This window comes from Pan paniscus, chromosome 21, assembly GCF_029289425.2.
Source record: "Pan paniscus chromosome 21, NHGRI_mPanPan1-v2.0_pri, whole genome shotgun sequence".
In the NCBI taxonomy this organism is placed as follows: Eukaryota; Metazoa; Chordata; class Mammalia; order Primates; family Hominidae; genus Pan; species Pan paniscus.
Genome location: NC_073270.2, coordinates 37071553 through 37088326, shown reverse-complemented (window position 1 = coordinate 37088326; position 16774 = coordinate 37071553). Strand labels below are relative to the sequence as shown.

The window sequence follows — 16774 nt, the reverse complement described above, 5'->3', positions numbered from 1 at the left end:
GCAAAGTAATTTTTAAGTTAAATATTTCTTGATATGTATTTATTATGCATTAATTAATTCCTTTGTGGGTCTCACAGGCCAAATGGCTTTAATTGACCTGTCCCTTTACTGGCATTGGTACTGGCCAGTTTCCCACACTCTCATCTTGTGCTTTGCTGAGACATCTGCTACACACTGTCCTTTGGCCTGGATGACCTCATATAAATCCCCTCCTGTTCTAATTCACTGCCCACAGCCCTGCTGATAAAAGCAAAGCTCATCTCTGCCCTGCTGCAGGGAACCCTATTTCCTTCCCCTGCAGCTCAGCCACCTCCTCCTCTCAGGTCTGCCAGCCATGAAACTTCTTTACCTGTTTCTTGCCATCCTTCTGGCCATAGAAGAACCAGTGATATCAGGTAACGTGAGCCTCTCTCGGGGGTCTGGGTTCCTGGTCATGGGCTTCCCGTCTTTCCCTTCCCTCTCACTGTGGGCATCATCTGAAGCCTTTCCTTCTCTCCTGCAGCTTCGGGAGGTTTGCCCAGGATCATCTCAAGTTAATATCTCTCTCTGATTCTTTTTTGCCAGAGTGGTGGGATGATAGATGTTTGGAGCATCTGGCGCTTGAGGGCCAGGGTGGTATCCTGGTGGGAGCTTGGGAGAGGGTTGAGGGGCAAAGCGTGGGTGCAGGTTGGGGACTTGTTGAGGACTTCGGAAGACTAGAGTGGAGGTTGGGGTGAGTTGTGATGTGGAGGAAAAACCTTGGGATTGGAGTGATAGAAGGAATATTAGGATGAGCTGGAGGTGAGGAGCTGGGCTTCCCTGATGGTTTAGGGCAGAGTTGGAGACAGGATGGGATTTGGGGTTGAGTGGAGCTGGTGTTGGGGATTAGGCTGGGGCTTGGGCTGAGAATGGGAGTCAGTGCTGGATGCTGCAGTGTGATTGGGTTCAGCTTGGTGATGGCATACTGCTGGGAATTGAGGTTAGTGACTTGATTAGATTAGGGTTAGATTAGATTAGATTAGGGTTTGGCTTGGAGTTGGGGCTTGGGGGCATTGAGTTGCGTAAGGCTGGGAGTTCTAATTAAGGTAGGCCTGAATGAGTTTGAGTTTGAATTGGGTTAATATAGGGTCAAGGAAGATTGCAGATTGGGATGCGGCTGGAGCTGAGGCTTGTTGGGCTTATGTTAAATAGGGTCAGGCTATTGATAAGAAACAGGGTCTGTGTAATGTGAGTGAATCCTCTTCGTTCCCTAATATTACAGGTGATCATGTCCTTTTCCCTTCATCCCTAGCTCTGCTAGGTGGGACATTAATTAGCTTCAGTTGATTCCAAAGTAAGGAGTAGGAAGTTGGGGGATAGGAAGACAGAAGGGTGAGAAGTCCAAAAAAGGCTCTCCCAAAAACTTCGGAGTTCTCAGTTGGAACCATTGTCTCAGTTCTCTTCCCTCTCAAGGTCTCTTCTCTCTTTTCCTGGGACTGGGTCTGGCATTACTCACTCAGCTGGCTTTCTTCTCTTCTTCCCTGTCCTCCTGTTCCTCCTCTGCCTTGTCTTTTCTCTCCGCTTGAGGGATACTAACATCTGCTTAATTGTTGTTCATATGCCCCAAAGTAGAGTGTTGGATGGATGGACACTGCCGGTTGTTGTGCAAAGATGGTGAAGACAGCATCATACGCTGCCGAAATCGTAAACGGTGCTGTGTTCCTAGTCGTTATTTAACAATCCAACCAGTAACAATTCATGGAATCCTTGGCTGGACCACTCCTCAGATGTCCACAACAGCTCCAAAAACGAAGACAAATATAACTAATAGATAGAAATGACTTTGTTTCAGGTTGCTTAGGGTCCACATTTCATTAAAACTCACAAATTTGTTTCTGGTGTCTGTCAATCATAAGGAATGATACTTCAAATGGATTGAGGGTGGGGGGATGGCAGGGGGAGGTGAAGAGCTAGTCGAGAGAAGTCACTAGGGCTGGGTCATAGCGATGGTGTGATCATTACAGTCTTGAAGATGATTCCCCATCTACCAGCTGCAGGAGAGGCTATTGAGTCAGGAGTGGACTGGGGAGAACATGGTGGGAGCTGAGAGATTTAAAGGCATAGCAGATGCCTAAAGAGTGGGAGAATCCTTAGGCTGGGAGAGTTGGTCCATCTTGAGAGTGAATGGGCTGAGAGTGGATGGGGCTGAATATAACCCAAATCCTTGGGGTTCTAGAGAAACCAGCTGATGCTTTCTAGTGCTCAAGAGGCCCAGCCCCAGGGGTTAGAAGGTGTCTAAGTACTAAAAAAAGATAAAGCAAATGATTTGCTTATTTATATATGAATTTGTTCATTATTCATTTTTTCCATTCTTTCACCGATTCATTCATTCATATTCACTTCAGCTCTGCCACTTACTACTGGCAGACTCTGCATATAAACTTCTCAGAATTTCATCTTCCTCCTCTGTAAATTAGAGTAATTGTAGAATCTATTTCAGGATTGCAGTAAGGATGAAATGACATAATAATGCAAAGGTAAGCACTCAACAAATGTCGTCACCTATTGTTCATTGATTTATTCAAGGATTTATGAAATATGAACTGTGTGCCTTCCAACTGTGTTAGACTCTGAGGGAGACAGAAGCCTGTCTCATTTGAATTGGTACTTTAGCTGGGGAGAAGACTCACTCGTGGGGAACATTTAAGAATCCTGTTTGGGAATCTAGAGAATCTGGGTGTCTTCCCAGACTTTATTCTCAAGTCCTATTCTCTGGGCCCCATTTAACCAACACAGTTAGTTGTTCACCCTGAACTGCGTCCTCTGCAGTGAGGCCAGGGACCAAGAGTGCTCGGTAAAGCATGGTTCATGGCATAGAGACAGACAGAAGGAGTTCATTATCATCCAGGAAGACTATTTGCTCTCAGCTCAATATTTCTGCCCTTAGACTCTGGAAAGAGGGGCCCCTCCTCTGGCTAAGTCCCTCCTCATGGGGTGAGGAGTTGCTGGGAGCAAGGGGAATATGCCCACGAGGAGCCTCTGCCTGCCCTCCTCCCTTTCTGGGTCATGCTTTGAGTAGCTGGGTCCTGGGATTTCCTGCCCAGAGAAACCTTGTGCCTGCTTCAAGGAGCTGCAGGGGCCTTTCCTCAAGGTCCCTCCCTGGAGGGTGAGGCCCACTGGGTGCCGACCCCTAGGCAGGAGAAGCATCAAGGGATGCTCTTGTTTGCAGGGTCTGTGGGCAGAGCTAGGGATGGGTGAGAAGAGAGGTGAGCTGTGGGCTGGGCAGGCTTCCCTCGGAATGCCATGTTCCTGCATGGAGTTCTGAGGAATCAGAGAATTATAAATTCAAACCTGACCTTTCAGGTCATTATGAAGGGCTATTTTGTAAATGAGGATATATATATTTTATGTATTCTTTTTATTAGCTTGATTAAAACATTTAAGTATGCAGACAAAGGACATGACACAGTAGCCTTCATTTGCCTTCTTGCCTCAGGACCTGCAAATGTTAGGGTTGTGCCTGGTATTGGATCCTGCTCTGACTGATAATCCATTTCTTTTAAAAAATTATTTTAAATTCACAAATAATAATTGCACATATTTATGGTGTACAGTGTGATAGTTCAATAAACGTATAGAAAGTGTAACCATCAAATCAGGGTAATTAGCATATCCATCACCTCAAACATTTATCATTTCTTTGTATTGGGAACATGCAAAGTCCTCTTTCTAGCTAACTGAAAATACACAATAGGCTGGGTGCGGTGGCTCACCCCCGTAATCCCAGCACTTTGGGAGGCCGAGGCAGGTGGATCACCACGAGGTCAGGAGTTTGAGACCAGCCTGATCAACATGGTGAAACCCTGTCTCTACTAAATATAAAAATTGAACCAGGCATAGTGGCTGTAATCCCAGCTACTTGGGAGGCTGAGGCAGGCGAATCACTTGAACCTGGGAGGTGGAGGTTGCAGTGAGCTGAGTTTGCACCATTGCACTCCAGCCTGAGCAATAGAGCAAGACGCTGTCTCAAAAAAAAAAAAAAAAGAAAAAGAAAAAGAAAAAGAAAATATGCAATAAATGATTAACTATAGTCACCCTACAGAGCTATGGAACACTAGAACTTATTCCTCCTATCTAGCTGTGATTTTGTATCCGTTTAACCAGCCTCTTCCTATTCTCCCTTCCCGCTTACCCTTCCCAGTCTCTGATAAACTCTATTTTACTCTCTGCTTCAATGAAATCCACATTTTTAAGCTTCCACATATGAGTGAGAACAAGTAATATTTATCTTTCTGTATCTGGTTTATTTCACTTAACATCATGCTCATCTATGTTGCCACAAATGACAGAACTTCATGCTTTTTTTGTGGCCGAATAGTATTCCATTGTGTTTATGCAAACTTTCTTTATCTGTTCATCTGTTGATGCATACTTAGGTTCACAACCTATTTTTCAGCCCACTTCAGAGGCAGGAGCTGCATAATCTTTTCACAGTTTTGCTGCGTCTCTGGGAGCTGGGACACTTAGGCTGCCCATGAGAGCTACCTGTGCCCCGAGGCCCGGGGTGAGAACATCAAAAATGGTTCCTCACTGGTCTCCCGGCCCCCAGGTTTTCTCTGCATTAATCTCTATTATTAGAGGGATTCTTGGTAGGAAACTTCTCTATGTCATTCTCCTGCTTAGATTTCTTCCTTTGCTCATCACCACCCGGGGTCCAGACATTCAAAGCCCTCACGTGGTGACCCGGTTTCACCTCCCATGACTGTCCCTCACAGACCTTCTCTTCAGCCACTGCAACCCTCTCGCCATCCTCTCCTGCCCCCCACATTGCGTTTGTTCGTGGCTCCCTCCAGCTGGTCCCCAACACTCAGCTCACCTCTGTGATGAACGCCTTCTCATCCTTCATAGCTCAGTTGATGCTCCCACCCATGAAAGTCTTCACATAAACTCTGTCTCACTATCTGTCTCTCTTTTTTTTTTTTTTTGAGACACGGTCTTGCTTGGTTGCCTAGGATGGAGTGCAGTAGTGCGATCATGGCTCACTGTAGACTAACCTTCCCAGGCTCAAGCAATCCTCCCACCTCAGCCTCCTGAGTAGCTGGGACTACACGTGTGTGCTACCATGCCTGGCTAATTTTTCTATTTGTTTTTTTAGAGGCAGGGTCTTACTATGTTGCCCAGTCTGCTCTCAAACTCCTGGGCTCAAGTGATCCACCTGCCTCAGCATCCCAAAGTGCTGGGATTACAGTCATGAGCCACCACACCCAGCCCTGTGTCATTATTTCTTAACAATTATAATAGCTATAATAATAGTTCTCATTGACCCTTGCTATGTGTCATTCCCTTCTTACAACAATCCTCTTATTATCCCTATCTTACTTATTAGGAAACTGAGGTCCAGAGAGGTGACATAATTAGCCCAAGTCACGCAGTATTAAGATAGAGCAGGGAATCAAACTGTGTTTTTTTGTTTTTTTTTGTCTTTTGTTATTTGTCTTGTTTCTTTGATACAAAGTAGGTACTAAACTGTCACTGAGTAATGGCAGACATTGGATTATCACTTGATTTGGGCATTCTACGAGAAAGGAACAATTCTCAGGGAATCCTAAAATGAGGCCTGAGTAGAGATCTGGAGTAGAAAAAGGATTTTTCAGTTGAGAAAACAGTGAGGCTTGAGGTGATATCATTCCTTGCCTCTTTTAGACTTTCTTCACTCTCCATCTAGCAGAATAATAGTCTTGTCTAGCAGTTTGTTAATTTGTATTCCTGGGGTCTAAGGCAGAAATGTTTGTTAATTGTATTGTGGATTCACATTCATTCTGATTAAGGTGAGAGCAGTAGCTTATTTTTTTCAGTTTTCTTTTCTTTTCTTTTTGAAATTTACAATAACATTGTCTAAATTCAGTTGGGATGGTGTCTTCTGGTGTCTATATTTTACAAAAATAGAAGGCAGAGAGAATTGACTCAGGTTAGGTTGAAAACAAAAAGAAAAGAATGATAATGATCATTACTGTTCTTACCACTCACATGAAGTGACATGGAAACAGTGGAAAAACTGTTTCTGAACATTAGAAAAAATTTTTAAAAATTTATGTTAAAAGTCTACATTTCACGTATTTAGGGAGGATAATGTCAGAATGGAGGGATCTCAGCTGATCCTAATTAGCACACTTGCAGACTAGAGGACACTTTTTCCAAATTCCAATTTTCAAATTGCAGATATCTGCTTAAACTTAATGTTTTATACTGTGGTTGTGACTCACCTCTCATCCACTATGATTTGATTTCCCATACCATATCTATTATTCCTTCACTTTGATTCTCAGATCTTCATATAAGAACTCTTTTCTTTCTTCTTATAGTTTACTTTTTTGTTTTCGGTGAATTTTTTTTATCTTAAAAGTTGTTTTATTTTTATTTTTTGTGATACATAGTAGGTGTGTATATTTACGGGGCACATGAAATAGTTTGATACAGGAATTTAGTATATACTGATCACATCAGGGTAAATGGGGTATCCATTACCTCAAGCACTTATCTCTTCTTTGTATTACATAAAATCCAATTATACTCTTTTAGTTATTTTAAAATGTACGATAAATTATTGTGAACTGCAGTCATCCTGTTATGCTATCAAATACCAGATCTTATTCATTCTATGGAATTATATTTTTAAACCCTTGTAATTTACTCTTAAGAAGCTCCTGTTGGTGATCAAGTCTCTCAGTGGGTTTACTTTTGAAAATATCTAAATGTATCCTTATCTATTGTATTAGTCCATTTTCATACTGCTATGAAGAAATACCCAAGACTGGGTAATTTATGAAGAAAAAGAGGTTTAATGATTCACAGTTTCCCATGGCTGGGAGGTCTCACAGTCATGGCAGAAGGCAGAGAAGCAAAGGCACATTTTACATGATGGCAGGCAAAAGAGTGTGTGCGGGAGAACTGCCCTTTATAAAACCATCAGATCTTGTTGGACTTTATTTATTTATTTATTTATTTATTTATTTATTTATTTATTTTCGAGACAGAGTCTTGCTCTGTCGCCCAGGCTGCAGTGCAGTGGTGGGATCTCGGCTCACTGCAAGCTCCGCCTCCCGGGTTCACGCCACTCGCCTGTCTCAGCCTCCCTAGTAGCTGGGACTACAGGCGCCTGCCACCATGCCAGGCTAATCTTTGTATTTTTAGTCGAGACGGGGTTTCAGGGGTTTCACCGTGTTAGCCAGGATGGTCTCGATCTCCTGACCTCTTGATCTGCCCGCCTCGGCCTCCCAAAGTGCTAGGATTACAGGTGTGAACCACCACACCCGGCCTTTTTTTTTTTTTTTTTAGACAGAGTCTTGTTCTGTTGCCCAGGCTGGAGTGCAGTGGCACGGTCTTGGCTCACTGTAGCCAGGCTCAAGCAATTCTCCTGCCTCAGCCTCCCAAGTAGCTGGGATTATAGATGTACACCACTATGCCTGGCTAATTTTTGTATTTTTTAGTAGAGACAAGGTTTCACCATGTTGGCCAGGCTTGTTCGAACTCCTGGCCTCAAGAGTCCCGTCCACCTCGGCCTCCCAAAGTGCTAGGATTACAGGCATGAGCCACCGCGCCTGGCCAGATCTCATGAGACTTATTCGCTATCACAAGAACAGCACAGGAAAAACCTACTCCCATGATTCAATTACCTCCCACTGGGTCCCTCCCATGATATGTGGGGATTATGGGAGCTACAATTTAAGACGAGATTTGAGTGGGGCCACAGCCAAACCATATCATCGGTTAAGAAAATTTTAGCTACGTACACAGTTCTAGCTTGAACTTTTCCCTCAGCACTCAACATTTCTTTCTCTGTTTACTGGCTCTTTAAAGGCTATGGAGAATTTGATGTCCCTTTTCTAGGTTATCACTTTTTCTCCAAACTGAGTTCTGATTGGCGTCACAAACTGTCACTCTTAAGGAGTTATGACATGTATGTTATTGTGTAATTATTTGAATTATTGTCCCCTTTCCATCAATCCCCCAAACACACACATATTAGGTGGAAATCCTTAGGGGCTGAGATGATGTTTTATTTACATCTGCATGCCTGATGTTAAGCCCAGTGCTGGGCACGAATGCGATTTAGTGAGTGTTTCTTGAATATGAATAATGAATTCACAAGCGAAAGCATGAGTGGATCTGGTGGGGGCACAAACGGCTGACTCCAGGTTCCAGGAATCTGGGTGGAGAACCTTCTGGGCTGGAGGGAGCAGAGGACCACTGTGTTAGGTCTACGTGGTTCTGGCTGGCAGGGTTAGCAAGGATGCAGAGGAGTTTCTGGGTCTTGCTCAAATGATAATTTAAAACAACAATAATAATTAACATTCATTTAGCTCTTACTATGTGTCAGTCCCTTATTGCCTTCTATGTATTCAGCCACTAATCCTCAAAATTCTAGGGGTTAGATATTTTTCCAGTCTATACTATACATATGAGAAAAAGGGTAGAACAGAGAGGTGCAGAAACTTGCCCCAGGATACACAGCAAGTAAAATGGGAACTGGGATTGGTCACCTAGGGATTCTTGTTTTTTAGATTTTGTTTTTTTAATCTCTCTATAGCCCCTTAGGTTATTTATTGATATTTTTACTTTTTATTTTGAAATAATTGTAGATTCACAGGAAGTTACAAGAGAGAGGTCCTGTGTACTCTTCACCCAGATTTCTCCAATGCTTAGATTTTATATAACTGTAATACAATATGAAAACCAGGAAACTGATATTGGTCCAATATATGTGTATACTTCTATGCCATTTCATCATGTGTAGATGTAACCACCATCATGACCAAGCTGCAGAACTGTTCCATCACCACGAAGATCTGCCACCTGTTGCTCCTTTAAAGTCATACCAGCCCTCTTCCCTGTCCCCACCCACTGTCACTATGCTTAACCCTTGGCAACCACTAATCTGTTTTCCCATCTCTATAGCTTTGTCACTTGACATTGCTGTGTAAATAGAATCATATGTGAGAGTTTGTGATTGGCTATTTCTTTTTTGGCTCAGCATTATGCTCTTTTTTTTTTTTGAGACAGGGTCTGGCTCTGTCGCCCAGGCTGGAGTGCAGTGGTGTGATTTTAGCTCACTGTAACCTCTGCCTCCTGGGCTCAAGTGATCCTCCCACCTCAGCCTCCCCAGTAGCTGGGACTACAAATGCGTGCCACCACATGCGGCTAATTTTTTATTTTTTGTAGAGATGGGTTTTGCCATGTCACCCAGGCTGGTCTCGAACTCCTGAGCTCAAGTGATCTTCCCGCCTTGGCCTCACAAAGTGCCGGGATTACAGGCGTGAGCACTGTGCCCAGCTAAGCAGCATTATGCTCTTGAGATCCATCCACACTATGTGTATCAATAATTCGTTCCTTTTAGTTCTGAGTATTTCTAGCCATTGCATTAATGCAAGAAAAGGAAATGAAAGGCATGCAGATTAGACAGGAAGGAATAAAATGGTGTCTATTTGAAGATGTCATAATGGTTTATGTAGAAAATCCTAAGAAATCTACAAACAAAACAAAAAGCAAAGGCAAAATACCTAAAACTAATAAGTAGGTTCAGTAAGGTCCCAGGATACAAGGTAAACATACACAAATCAATTGTATTTCTATATAATAGCAATGAACATGTGCACTCTGAAATTAAAAATATAATACCATTCAAAGTCACTCCAAGAAAATAAAACACTTAAGTGTACATCTAACGAACTATGTACAGAAATTGTATGCTGAAAGCTACAGAATATTGATAAAAGAAATAAGAGCTAAATAAATGAAGAGACACACCATCTTCCTATCTTGTAAGACTCAAATAACAGATGTTAATTCTCCTCAAATTGACATAGGCATTTATGTCAAAATCCCAGCAAGATTTTTTGTAGATATAGACCAGATTATTCTGTCTATACCCTGCCTGAAGAGAAATCTGCAAAAGAATAAGAATAGCTAAAACAAATTTGAAAAAGGATAAAGTTGGAAGAATTATTTTACCAGATTTTGAGACTTATTATATAGTAATAGTAATTGAGATTGTGTGGTCTTGGTGGAGAAACAGGTACATCAATCAATGGAACAGAATAGGGAACTCAGAAATAGCCTCATAGAAGTACAGCCAACTTATTTTTGACAGAGGTGCAAAAGCAATTCATTGGAAGAAAGGTCCTTTTCGACACATGATGCTGGAGCAATTGAACATCTACAGGCGAAAAAAAAAATCTAAACCTAAACGTAAATGTCACACCTTTCACAAACATTTACTTAAAATGGATCATAACAGCCAGGCATGGTGGCTCACACCTGTAATCCCAGTGAATCAGGATGCTGAGGCGGGAGGATCACTTGAGCCCAGGAATTCCAGACCAGCCTGGGAAACATAGCAAGATCCCATCTCTACAAAAATAAAATAAATTAGCTGAGTGTGGTGACTGTGCCTCTAGTTCCCAGCTATTCGAGAGGCTAAGGTGGGAAGATCACTTGAGTCCAGTAGTTTGAGGTTATAGTGAGCTATGATTGTGTCACTGCACTCCAGCCCAGGCAAGATAGCAAGACCCCGTCTCTAAAGAAAATTATTTTTAAAGGATTATATATTTAAATATAAAATGTAAAACTATAAAATTTCTAGAAGAAAGCATGGGAAAAAACATTCAGACCGTGTGTTTGGTGAAGAGGTCTTAGATACAAAAGAATAACCTAGAAAAGAAGAGAATCAGGCTTGGAAGACTGTGTGGTAGATAGAGCTCCCTCTCCCCTCTCCCCTCTCCCCTCTCCCCTCTCCCCTCTCCCCTCTCCCCTCTCCCCTCTCCCCTCTCCCCTCTCCCCTCCCCCCTCCCCCCTCCCCCCTCTCCCCTCTCCCCTCTCCCCTCTCCCCTCTCCCCTCTTTCCACGGTCTCCCTCTGATGCCCAGCCGAAGCTGGACGGTACTGCTGCCATCTCAGCTCACTGCAACCTCCCTGCCCGATTCTCCTGCCTCAGCCTGCCGAGTGCCTGCGATTGCAGGTGCGCGCCGCCACGCCTGACTGGTTTTCGTATTTTTTTGGTGGAGACGGGGTTTCGCTGTGTTGGCCGGGCTGGTCTCCAGCTCCTAACCGTGAGTGATCCGCCAGCCTCGGCCTCCCGAGGCGCCGGGATTGCAGACGGAGTCTCGTTCACTCAGTGCTCAATGGCGCCCAGGCTGGAGTGCAGTGGCGTGATCTCGGCTCGCTACAACCACCTCCCAGCCGCCTGCCTTGGCCTCCCTAAGTGCCGAGATTGCAGCCTCTGCCTGGCAGCCACCCCGTCTGGGAAGTGAGGAGCGTCTCCGCCTGACCGCCCATCGTCTGGGATGTGAGGAGCCCCTCTGCCTGGCTGCCCAGTCTGGAAAGTGAGGAGCGTCTCTGCCCGGCCGCCATCCCATCTAGGAAGTGAGGAGTGCCTCTTCCCGGCCGCCATCACATCTGGGAAGTGAGGAGTGTCTCTGCCCGGCCGCCCATCGTCTGAGATGTGGGGAGCACCTCTGCCCTGCCGCCCCGTCCGGGATGTGAGGAGCGTCTCTGCCCGGCCGCCCTGTCTGAGAAGTGAGGAGACCCTCTGCCTGGCAACCGCCCCATCTGAGAAGTGAGGAGCCCCTCCACCCGACAGCCACCCCGTCTGAGAAGTGAGGAGCATCCTCCCTCCTCGTCCGGGAGGGAGGTGGGGGGGTCAGCCCCTGCCCGGCCAGCCGCCCCGTCCGGGAGGTGAGGGGCGCCTCTGCCCGGCCGCCCCTACCGGGAAGTGAGGAGCCCCTCTGCCCGGCCAGCTGCCCCGTCCGGGAGGGAGGTGGGGGGGTCAGCCCCCCGCCCGGCCAGCCGCCCTGTCCAGGAGGTGGGGGGCGCCTCTGCCCGGCCGCCCCTACTGGGAAGTGAGGAGCCCCTCTGCCCGGCCAGCCGCTCCATCTGGGAGGGAGGTGGGGGGGTCAGCCCCCCACCCGGCCAGCCGCCCCGTCCGGGAGGGAGGTGGGGGGGTCAGCCCCCCGCCCGGCCAGCCGCCCCATCCGGGAGGGAGGTGGGGGGGTCAGCCCCCCGCCCGGCCAGCCGCCCCATCCGGGAGGGAGGTGGGGGGGTCAGCCCCCCGCCCGGCCAGCCGCCCCGTCCAGGAGGGAGGTGGGGGGGTCAGCCCCCCGCCCGGCCAGCCGCCCTGTCCGGGAGGTGAGGGGTGCCTCTGCCCGGCCGCCCCTACCGGGAAGTGAGGAGCCCCTCTGTCCGGCCAGCCGCCCCGTCCGGGAGGGAGGTGGGGGAGTCAGCCCCCCGCCGGGCCAGCCACCCCGTCGGGGAAGTGAGGGGCACCTCTGCCCGGCCGCCCCTACTGGGAAGTGAGGAGCCCCTCTGCCTGGCCAGCCGCCCTGTCCGGGAGGGAGGTGGGGGGTCAGCCCCCCGCCCAGCCAGCCGCCCCGTCTGGGAGGGAGGTGGGGGGGTCAGCCCCCCGCCCGGCCAGCCGCCCCGTCCGGGAGGGAGGTGGGGGGTCAGCCCCCCACCCGGCCAGCCGCCCCGTCCAGGAGGGAGGTGGGGGGGTCAGCCCCCCGCCCGGCCAGCCGCCCTGTCCGGGAGGTGAGGGGTGCCTCTGCCCGGCCGCCCCTACCGGGAAGTGAGGAGCCCCTCTGCCCGGCCAGCCGCCCCGTCCGGGAGGGAGGTGGGGGGGTCAGCCCCCCGCCGGGCCAGCCGCCCCGTCGGGGAAGTGAGGGGCGCCTCTGCCCGGCCGCCCCTACTGGGAAGTGAGGAGCCCCTCTGCCCGGCCAGCCGCCCTGTCCAGGAGGGAGGTGGGGGGTCAGCCCCCCGCCCGGCCAGCCGCCCCGTCCGGGAGGGAGGTGGGGGGGGTCAGCCCCCCGCCCGGCCAGCCGCCCCGTCCGGGAGGTGAGGGGCGCTTCTGCCCGGCCGCCCCTACTGGGAAGTGAGGAGCTCCTCTGCCCGGCCACCACCCCATCTGGGAGGTGTACTCAACAGCTCATTGAGAACGGGCCATGAAGACAATGGCGGTTTTGTGGAATAGAAAGGGGGGAAAGGTGGGGAAAAGATTGAGAAATCGGATGGTTGCCGTGTCTGTGTAGAAAGAGGTAGACATGGGAGACTTTTCATTTTGTTCTGTACTAAGAGGAGTTCTTCTGCCTTGGGATCCTGTTGATCTGTGACCTTACCCCCAACCCTGTGCTCTTTGAAACATGTGCTGTATCCACTCAGGGTTGAATGGATTAAGGGCGGTACAAGATGTGCTTTGTTAAACAGATGCTTGAAGGCAGCATGTTCGTTGGGAGTCATCGCCACTCCCTAATCTCAAGTACCCAGGGACACAAACACTGCGGAAGGCCGCAGGGTCCTCTGCCTAGGAAAACCAGAGAACTTTGTTCACTTGTTTATCTGCTGACCTTCCCTCCACTATTGTCCTGTGACCCTGCCAAATCCCCCTCTGCGAGAAACACCCAAGAATGATCAATAAAAAAGAAAGAAAGAAAAAAAATAAAAAAGAAAAAAAAAAAAGAAAGAAAAAAAAAGAAAAGAAAAGAAGAGAATCAATAAATTGGACTTACTCAAAATTTTAAACTTTCACTCTGTGAAACACCCTGTGAAGAGGATGGTTGAAAAGACAAATTACAACAGGGCAAGATTATTTTCAAACCATATATCTGACAAAGAACTTGTATCTGGAACATAGAAACAACTCTTAAGACTCAACAGTATTTGCCGGGCATGGTGGCTCACGCCTGTAATCCCAGCACTTTGGGAGGCTGAGGCGGGCAGATCACGAGGTCAGGAGATCGAGGCCATCCTGGCTAACATGGTGAAACCCTGTCTCTACTAAAAATACAAGAAATTAGGTGGGCGTGGTGGCAGGTTCCTGTAGTCCCAGCTGCTGGGGAGGCTGAGGCAGGAGAATGGTGTGAACCCGGGATGCAGAGCTTGCAGTGAGCTGAGATAGTGCCACTGCACTCCAGCCTGGGTGACAGAGACAGAGACTCCATCTCACCAAAAAAAAAAAAAATTAGTTGGGTGTGGTGGCATGCACCTGTAATCCCAGCTACTCAGGAGACTGAGACAGGAGAATTGCTTGAACCTGGGAGGCAGAGGTTGCAATGAGCAGAGATCACACCACTGCACTCCAGCCTGGCGACAAAGCGAGACTTCTTCCAAAAAAAAAAAAAAGACTCAACAGTAATAAACAACTCAATTAGAAATGGACAAAAGATATGAAAAGACATTTCACTGAAGAGGATATAGAGATAGCAAATAAGCATTTGAAAAGATGTTCAACATCATTAGCCATTAGGGAAATGCATATAAAGACTAGAATGAGATACTGCTACATACTTATTAGAGCAGCTAAAATTAAAAATAGTGATTTTCCAAACTTTTTCTTAGTTTAGGCCCACTCAACCTCCATTATTTTGTCTTTTAATGCCTTCCGACAAATTAAAAAAATGTGTCCAGGCTGGGTGCAGTGGACTTTGGGAGGCTGAGGTGGGTGGATCACTTGAGGTCAGGAGTTCGAGACCAGCCTGGCCAACATGGTGAAACCCCATCTCTACTGAAAATGCAAAAATTATCTGGGTGTGATGGCGTGCACCTGTAATCCTAGCTACATGGGAGGCTGAGGCATGAGAATCACTTGAACCTGGGAGGCGGAGGTTGCAGTGAGCCAAGATTGCGCCACTGCACTCCAGCCTAAGCAACAGAGCAAGACTCGTCTAAAAAAAAAAAAAAAGTGTCCACTTTTCATCTTCCAGGTATTTGTTCCAAATTACCTATTTTATTATTGCTAGAAGCAACAGTATACAAAAATCTTTATTTAGTCCATTGTGTTTTTAAATGTTCCTGTCATTTTATTGAAAATTTCACCTATTATCAGGTTGATCCTCTTCAATTTATAAACGATAGGGATTTTCAAAAACATTTCCTTTTGGGGAGAAGTTGTTAAATAAAGAAACACATGGTCTTAAAGAAAAAAATCCCCAACTCCTAATAGACCTGGAAACAACCAAAATGGCCCTCAGCAGACACATGGTTAAATAGACTGTACTACATTTATACTGTGGAATATTACTCAGAAGTAAAAGGAATGAGCTATAGATACACACAACTTGGGTGGCTCTCAGTTCTGTTGATTGTCTTTTTTTTCATTAAAGTTAAGATTTTCCTGGTTCTCAGTATGATGAGTAATTTTTGCTGGAACGCGGATGTTTTTGATATTATCATGTTACGAGATGCTGGATCATATTTCAATGATCTTTGTTGGCTTGTCTCCTTTGATACAGCTCTGGTGAGGACAGTGGGGTGCTGCCTGGATACTGCCAGGTGGGTGGAAGTCCAGGTGTATTTCCTCTGGTACTGCCTTGGTTGGGATGGGGAGGGATGTTCTGTTCCCCGTGTGGCCTCCAAGTCACATCTCAGGGAGTGGTGGCCCTGTTACTACTGTGTGGTGGTGAAAGTCTTGACTCTGCACTAGGCCCTGTCTGTCACCACCCCATCAGGGAAGTGGAGGGAGGGATGCCTTCTTCCCACCAGATAGGGGAAGTCGAGGCTTCCCACATGATTCCTATCGACACTGCATGGTGGTGATGGGCCTTGTGACCATCCAGCAGTGACAATAGTCCCCGCTCCCCACTTGGGTTCCACTCTGGGAGGTTACACCTCCTTACAGCATGGAGAGGGCAGAAGTAGAGGCTCTCCACGTAGCCTTCTTTGGTGGATGTATGAGTGGGAGTGTAGTTTTGTCTTTGGTTTTTCCTGGAGCGGAGTGGTTATTGTCTAAATTGTTCTTTCTTGCTAGATTGACCTTTCCTGGTTCTTTGGCTAGAGAGAGGAGACTTTTCTTGGGACTCTATGTCTGCACTCGTTTGTGTTTCCAGGTTGTCAGTCTCTCCAGCACAAGTCTGGAATCGATGAGGCAAAAAGAAAACCCAGGGAATTCATGGCTGTGTCCTTCCTTAGGTCCTGAGGTCCCTGCCTTGTTCTTCTTTACTTTACCTTTCAGAGTGTACACACACACACACATATACACACACAGACCCAGGGTTTTAAACCGAACTTGGCAGGACAAATAGAGAAAAAGACATTGACTCTTTTTTTTCTGGAAGTAGAAGTCACTATTGTCCTTTAGGTTTTCTCCCTGCTCCCCCTTTAGGTTTTTATGATGCTTCCCGACTTATCAGATTTATGTCACTCCTAGGTGAATTAACTATTTGTATTTTTTTTCCTTTGCCAGGCAAACGCCACATCCTTCGACGCATGGGTAACAGTGGAATTTGTAGGGCCTCTTGCAAAAAGAACGAACAGCCCTACCTCTATTGCAGAAATTATCAGTCCTGCTGCCTCCAGTCCTACATGAGGATAAGCATTTCTGGCAAAGAGGAAAATACCGACTGGTCTTATGAGAAGCAGTGGCCAAGACTACCTTGAGTGCTGGTGATTACCATTCTCAAGCTCTCTGGGCACAGAGACCTGCTGTCAACCCCCCTCATTAAAATTCATGTGCCTGCTACCCTTGTCTGTCTTTGGTCCACTGGAAATCATAGTGAGAGACTGGGCTTTGCATGGTGACAATGTCTGTCTCATTCTGGATGAGCCCTATGAGAAAGAAGGCTGGAAAACTGGGGAAACAATTACAGAGAAGCTAGACAAGCCGGTGAGGAAGGGGGAAGAATGAATCGAATGAGGGAGGGTCGAAGGCTTTAGGCAGATTTATGACTTAATCTGTGCCATGTAGAACTCAGGGAGGGTCTTTAACCAGTGGGATGGATACATAGGGCAGTAGGTAGAGATCTTGTAGACAACTTTGGCCTAGTTCATGAAAAAAC

At 47.0% G+C, this 16774-nt stretch overlaps 1 protein-coding gene across 2 annotated transcripts; it reads left to right on the top strand.

The window, feature by feature from the left end:
• The first annotated feature begins 227 nt into the window (after positions 1–227).
• On the top strand, positions 228–16459 carry DEFB119 (defensin beta 119). Of its 2 annotated transcripts, none has more exons than XM_003833410.5 (2): positions 228–395; positions 16183–16459. In XM_003833410.5, the coding sequence occupies exons 1-2, from the start codon at positions 335–337 to the stop codon at positions 16374–16376; spliced, it is 255 nt and encodes an 84-aa protein (XP_003833458.1). In that variant the 5' UTR covers positions 228–334; the 3' UTR covers positions 16377–16459. The 2 variants fall into 2 exon arrangements, with proteins under 2 accessions (XP_003833458.1, XP_008957167.1); XM_008958919.4 differs by lacking the exon at positions 16183–16459 and adding an exon at positions 1588–1793.
• Positions 16460–16774: the final 315 nt, after the last annotated feature.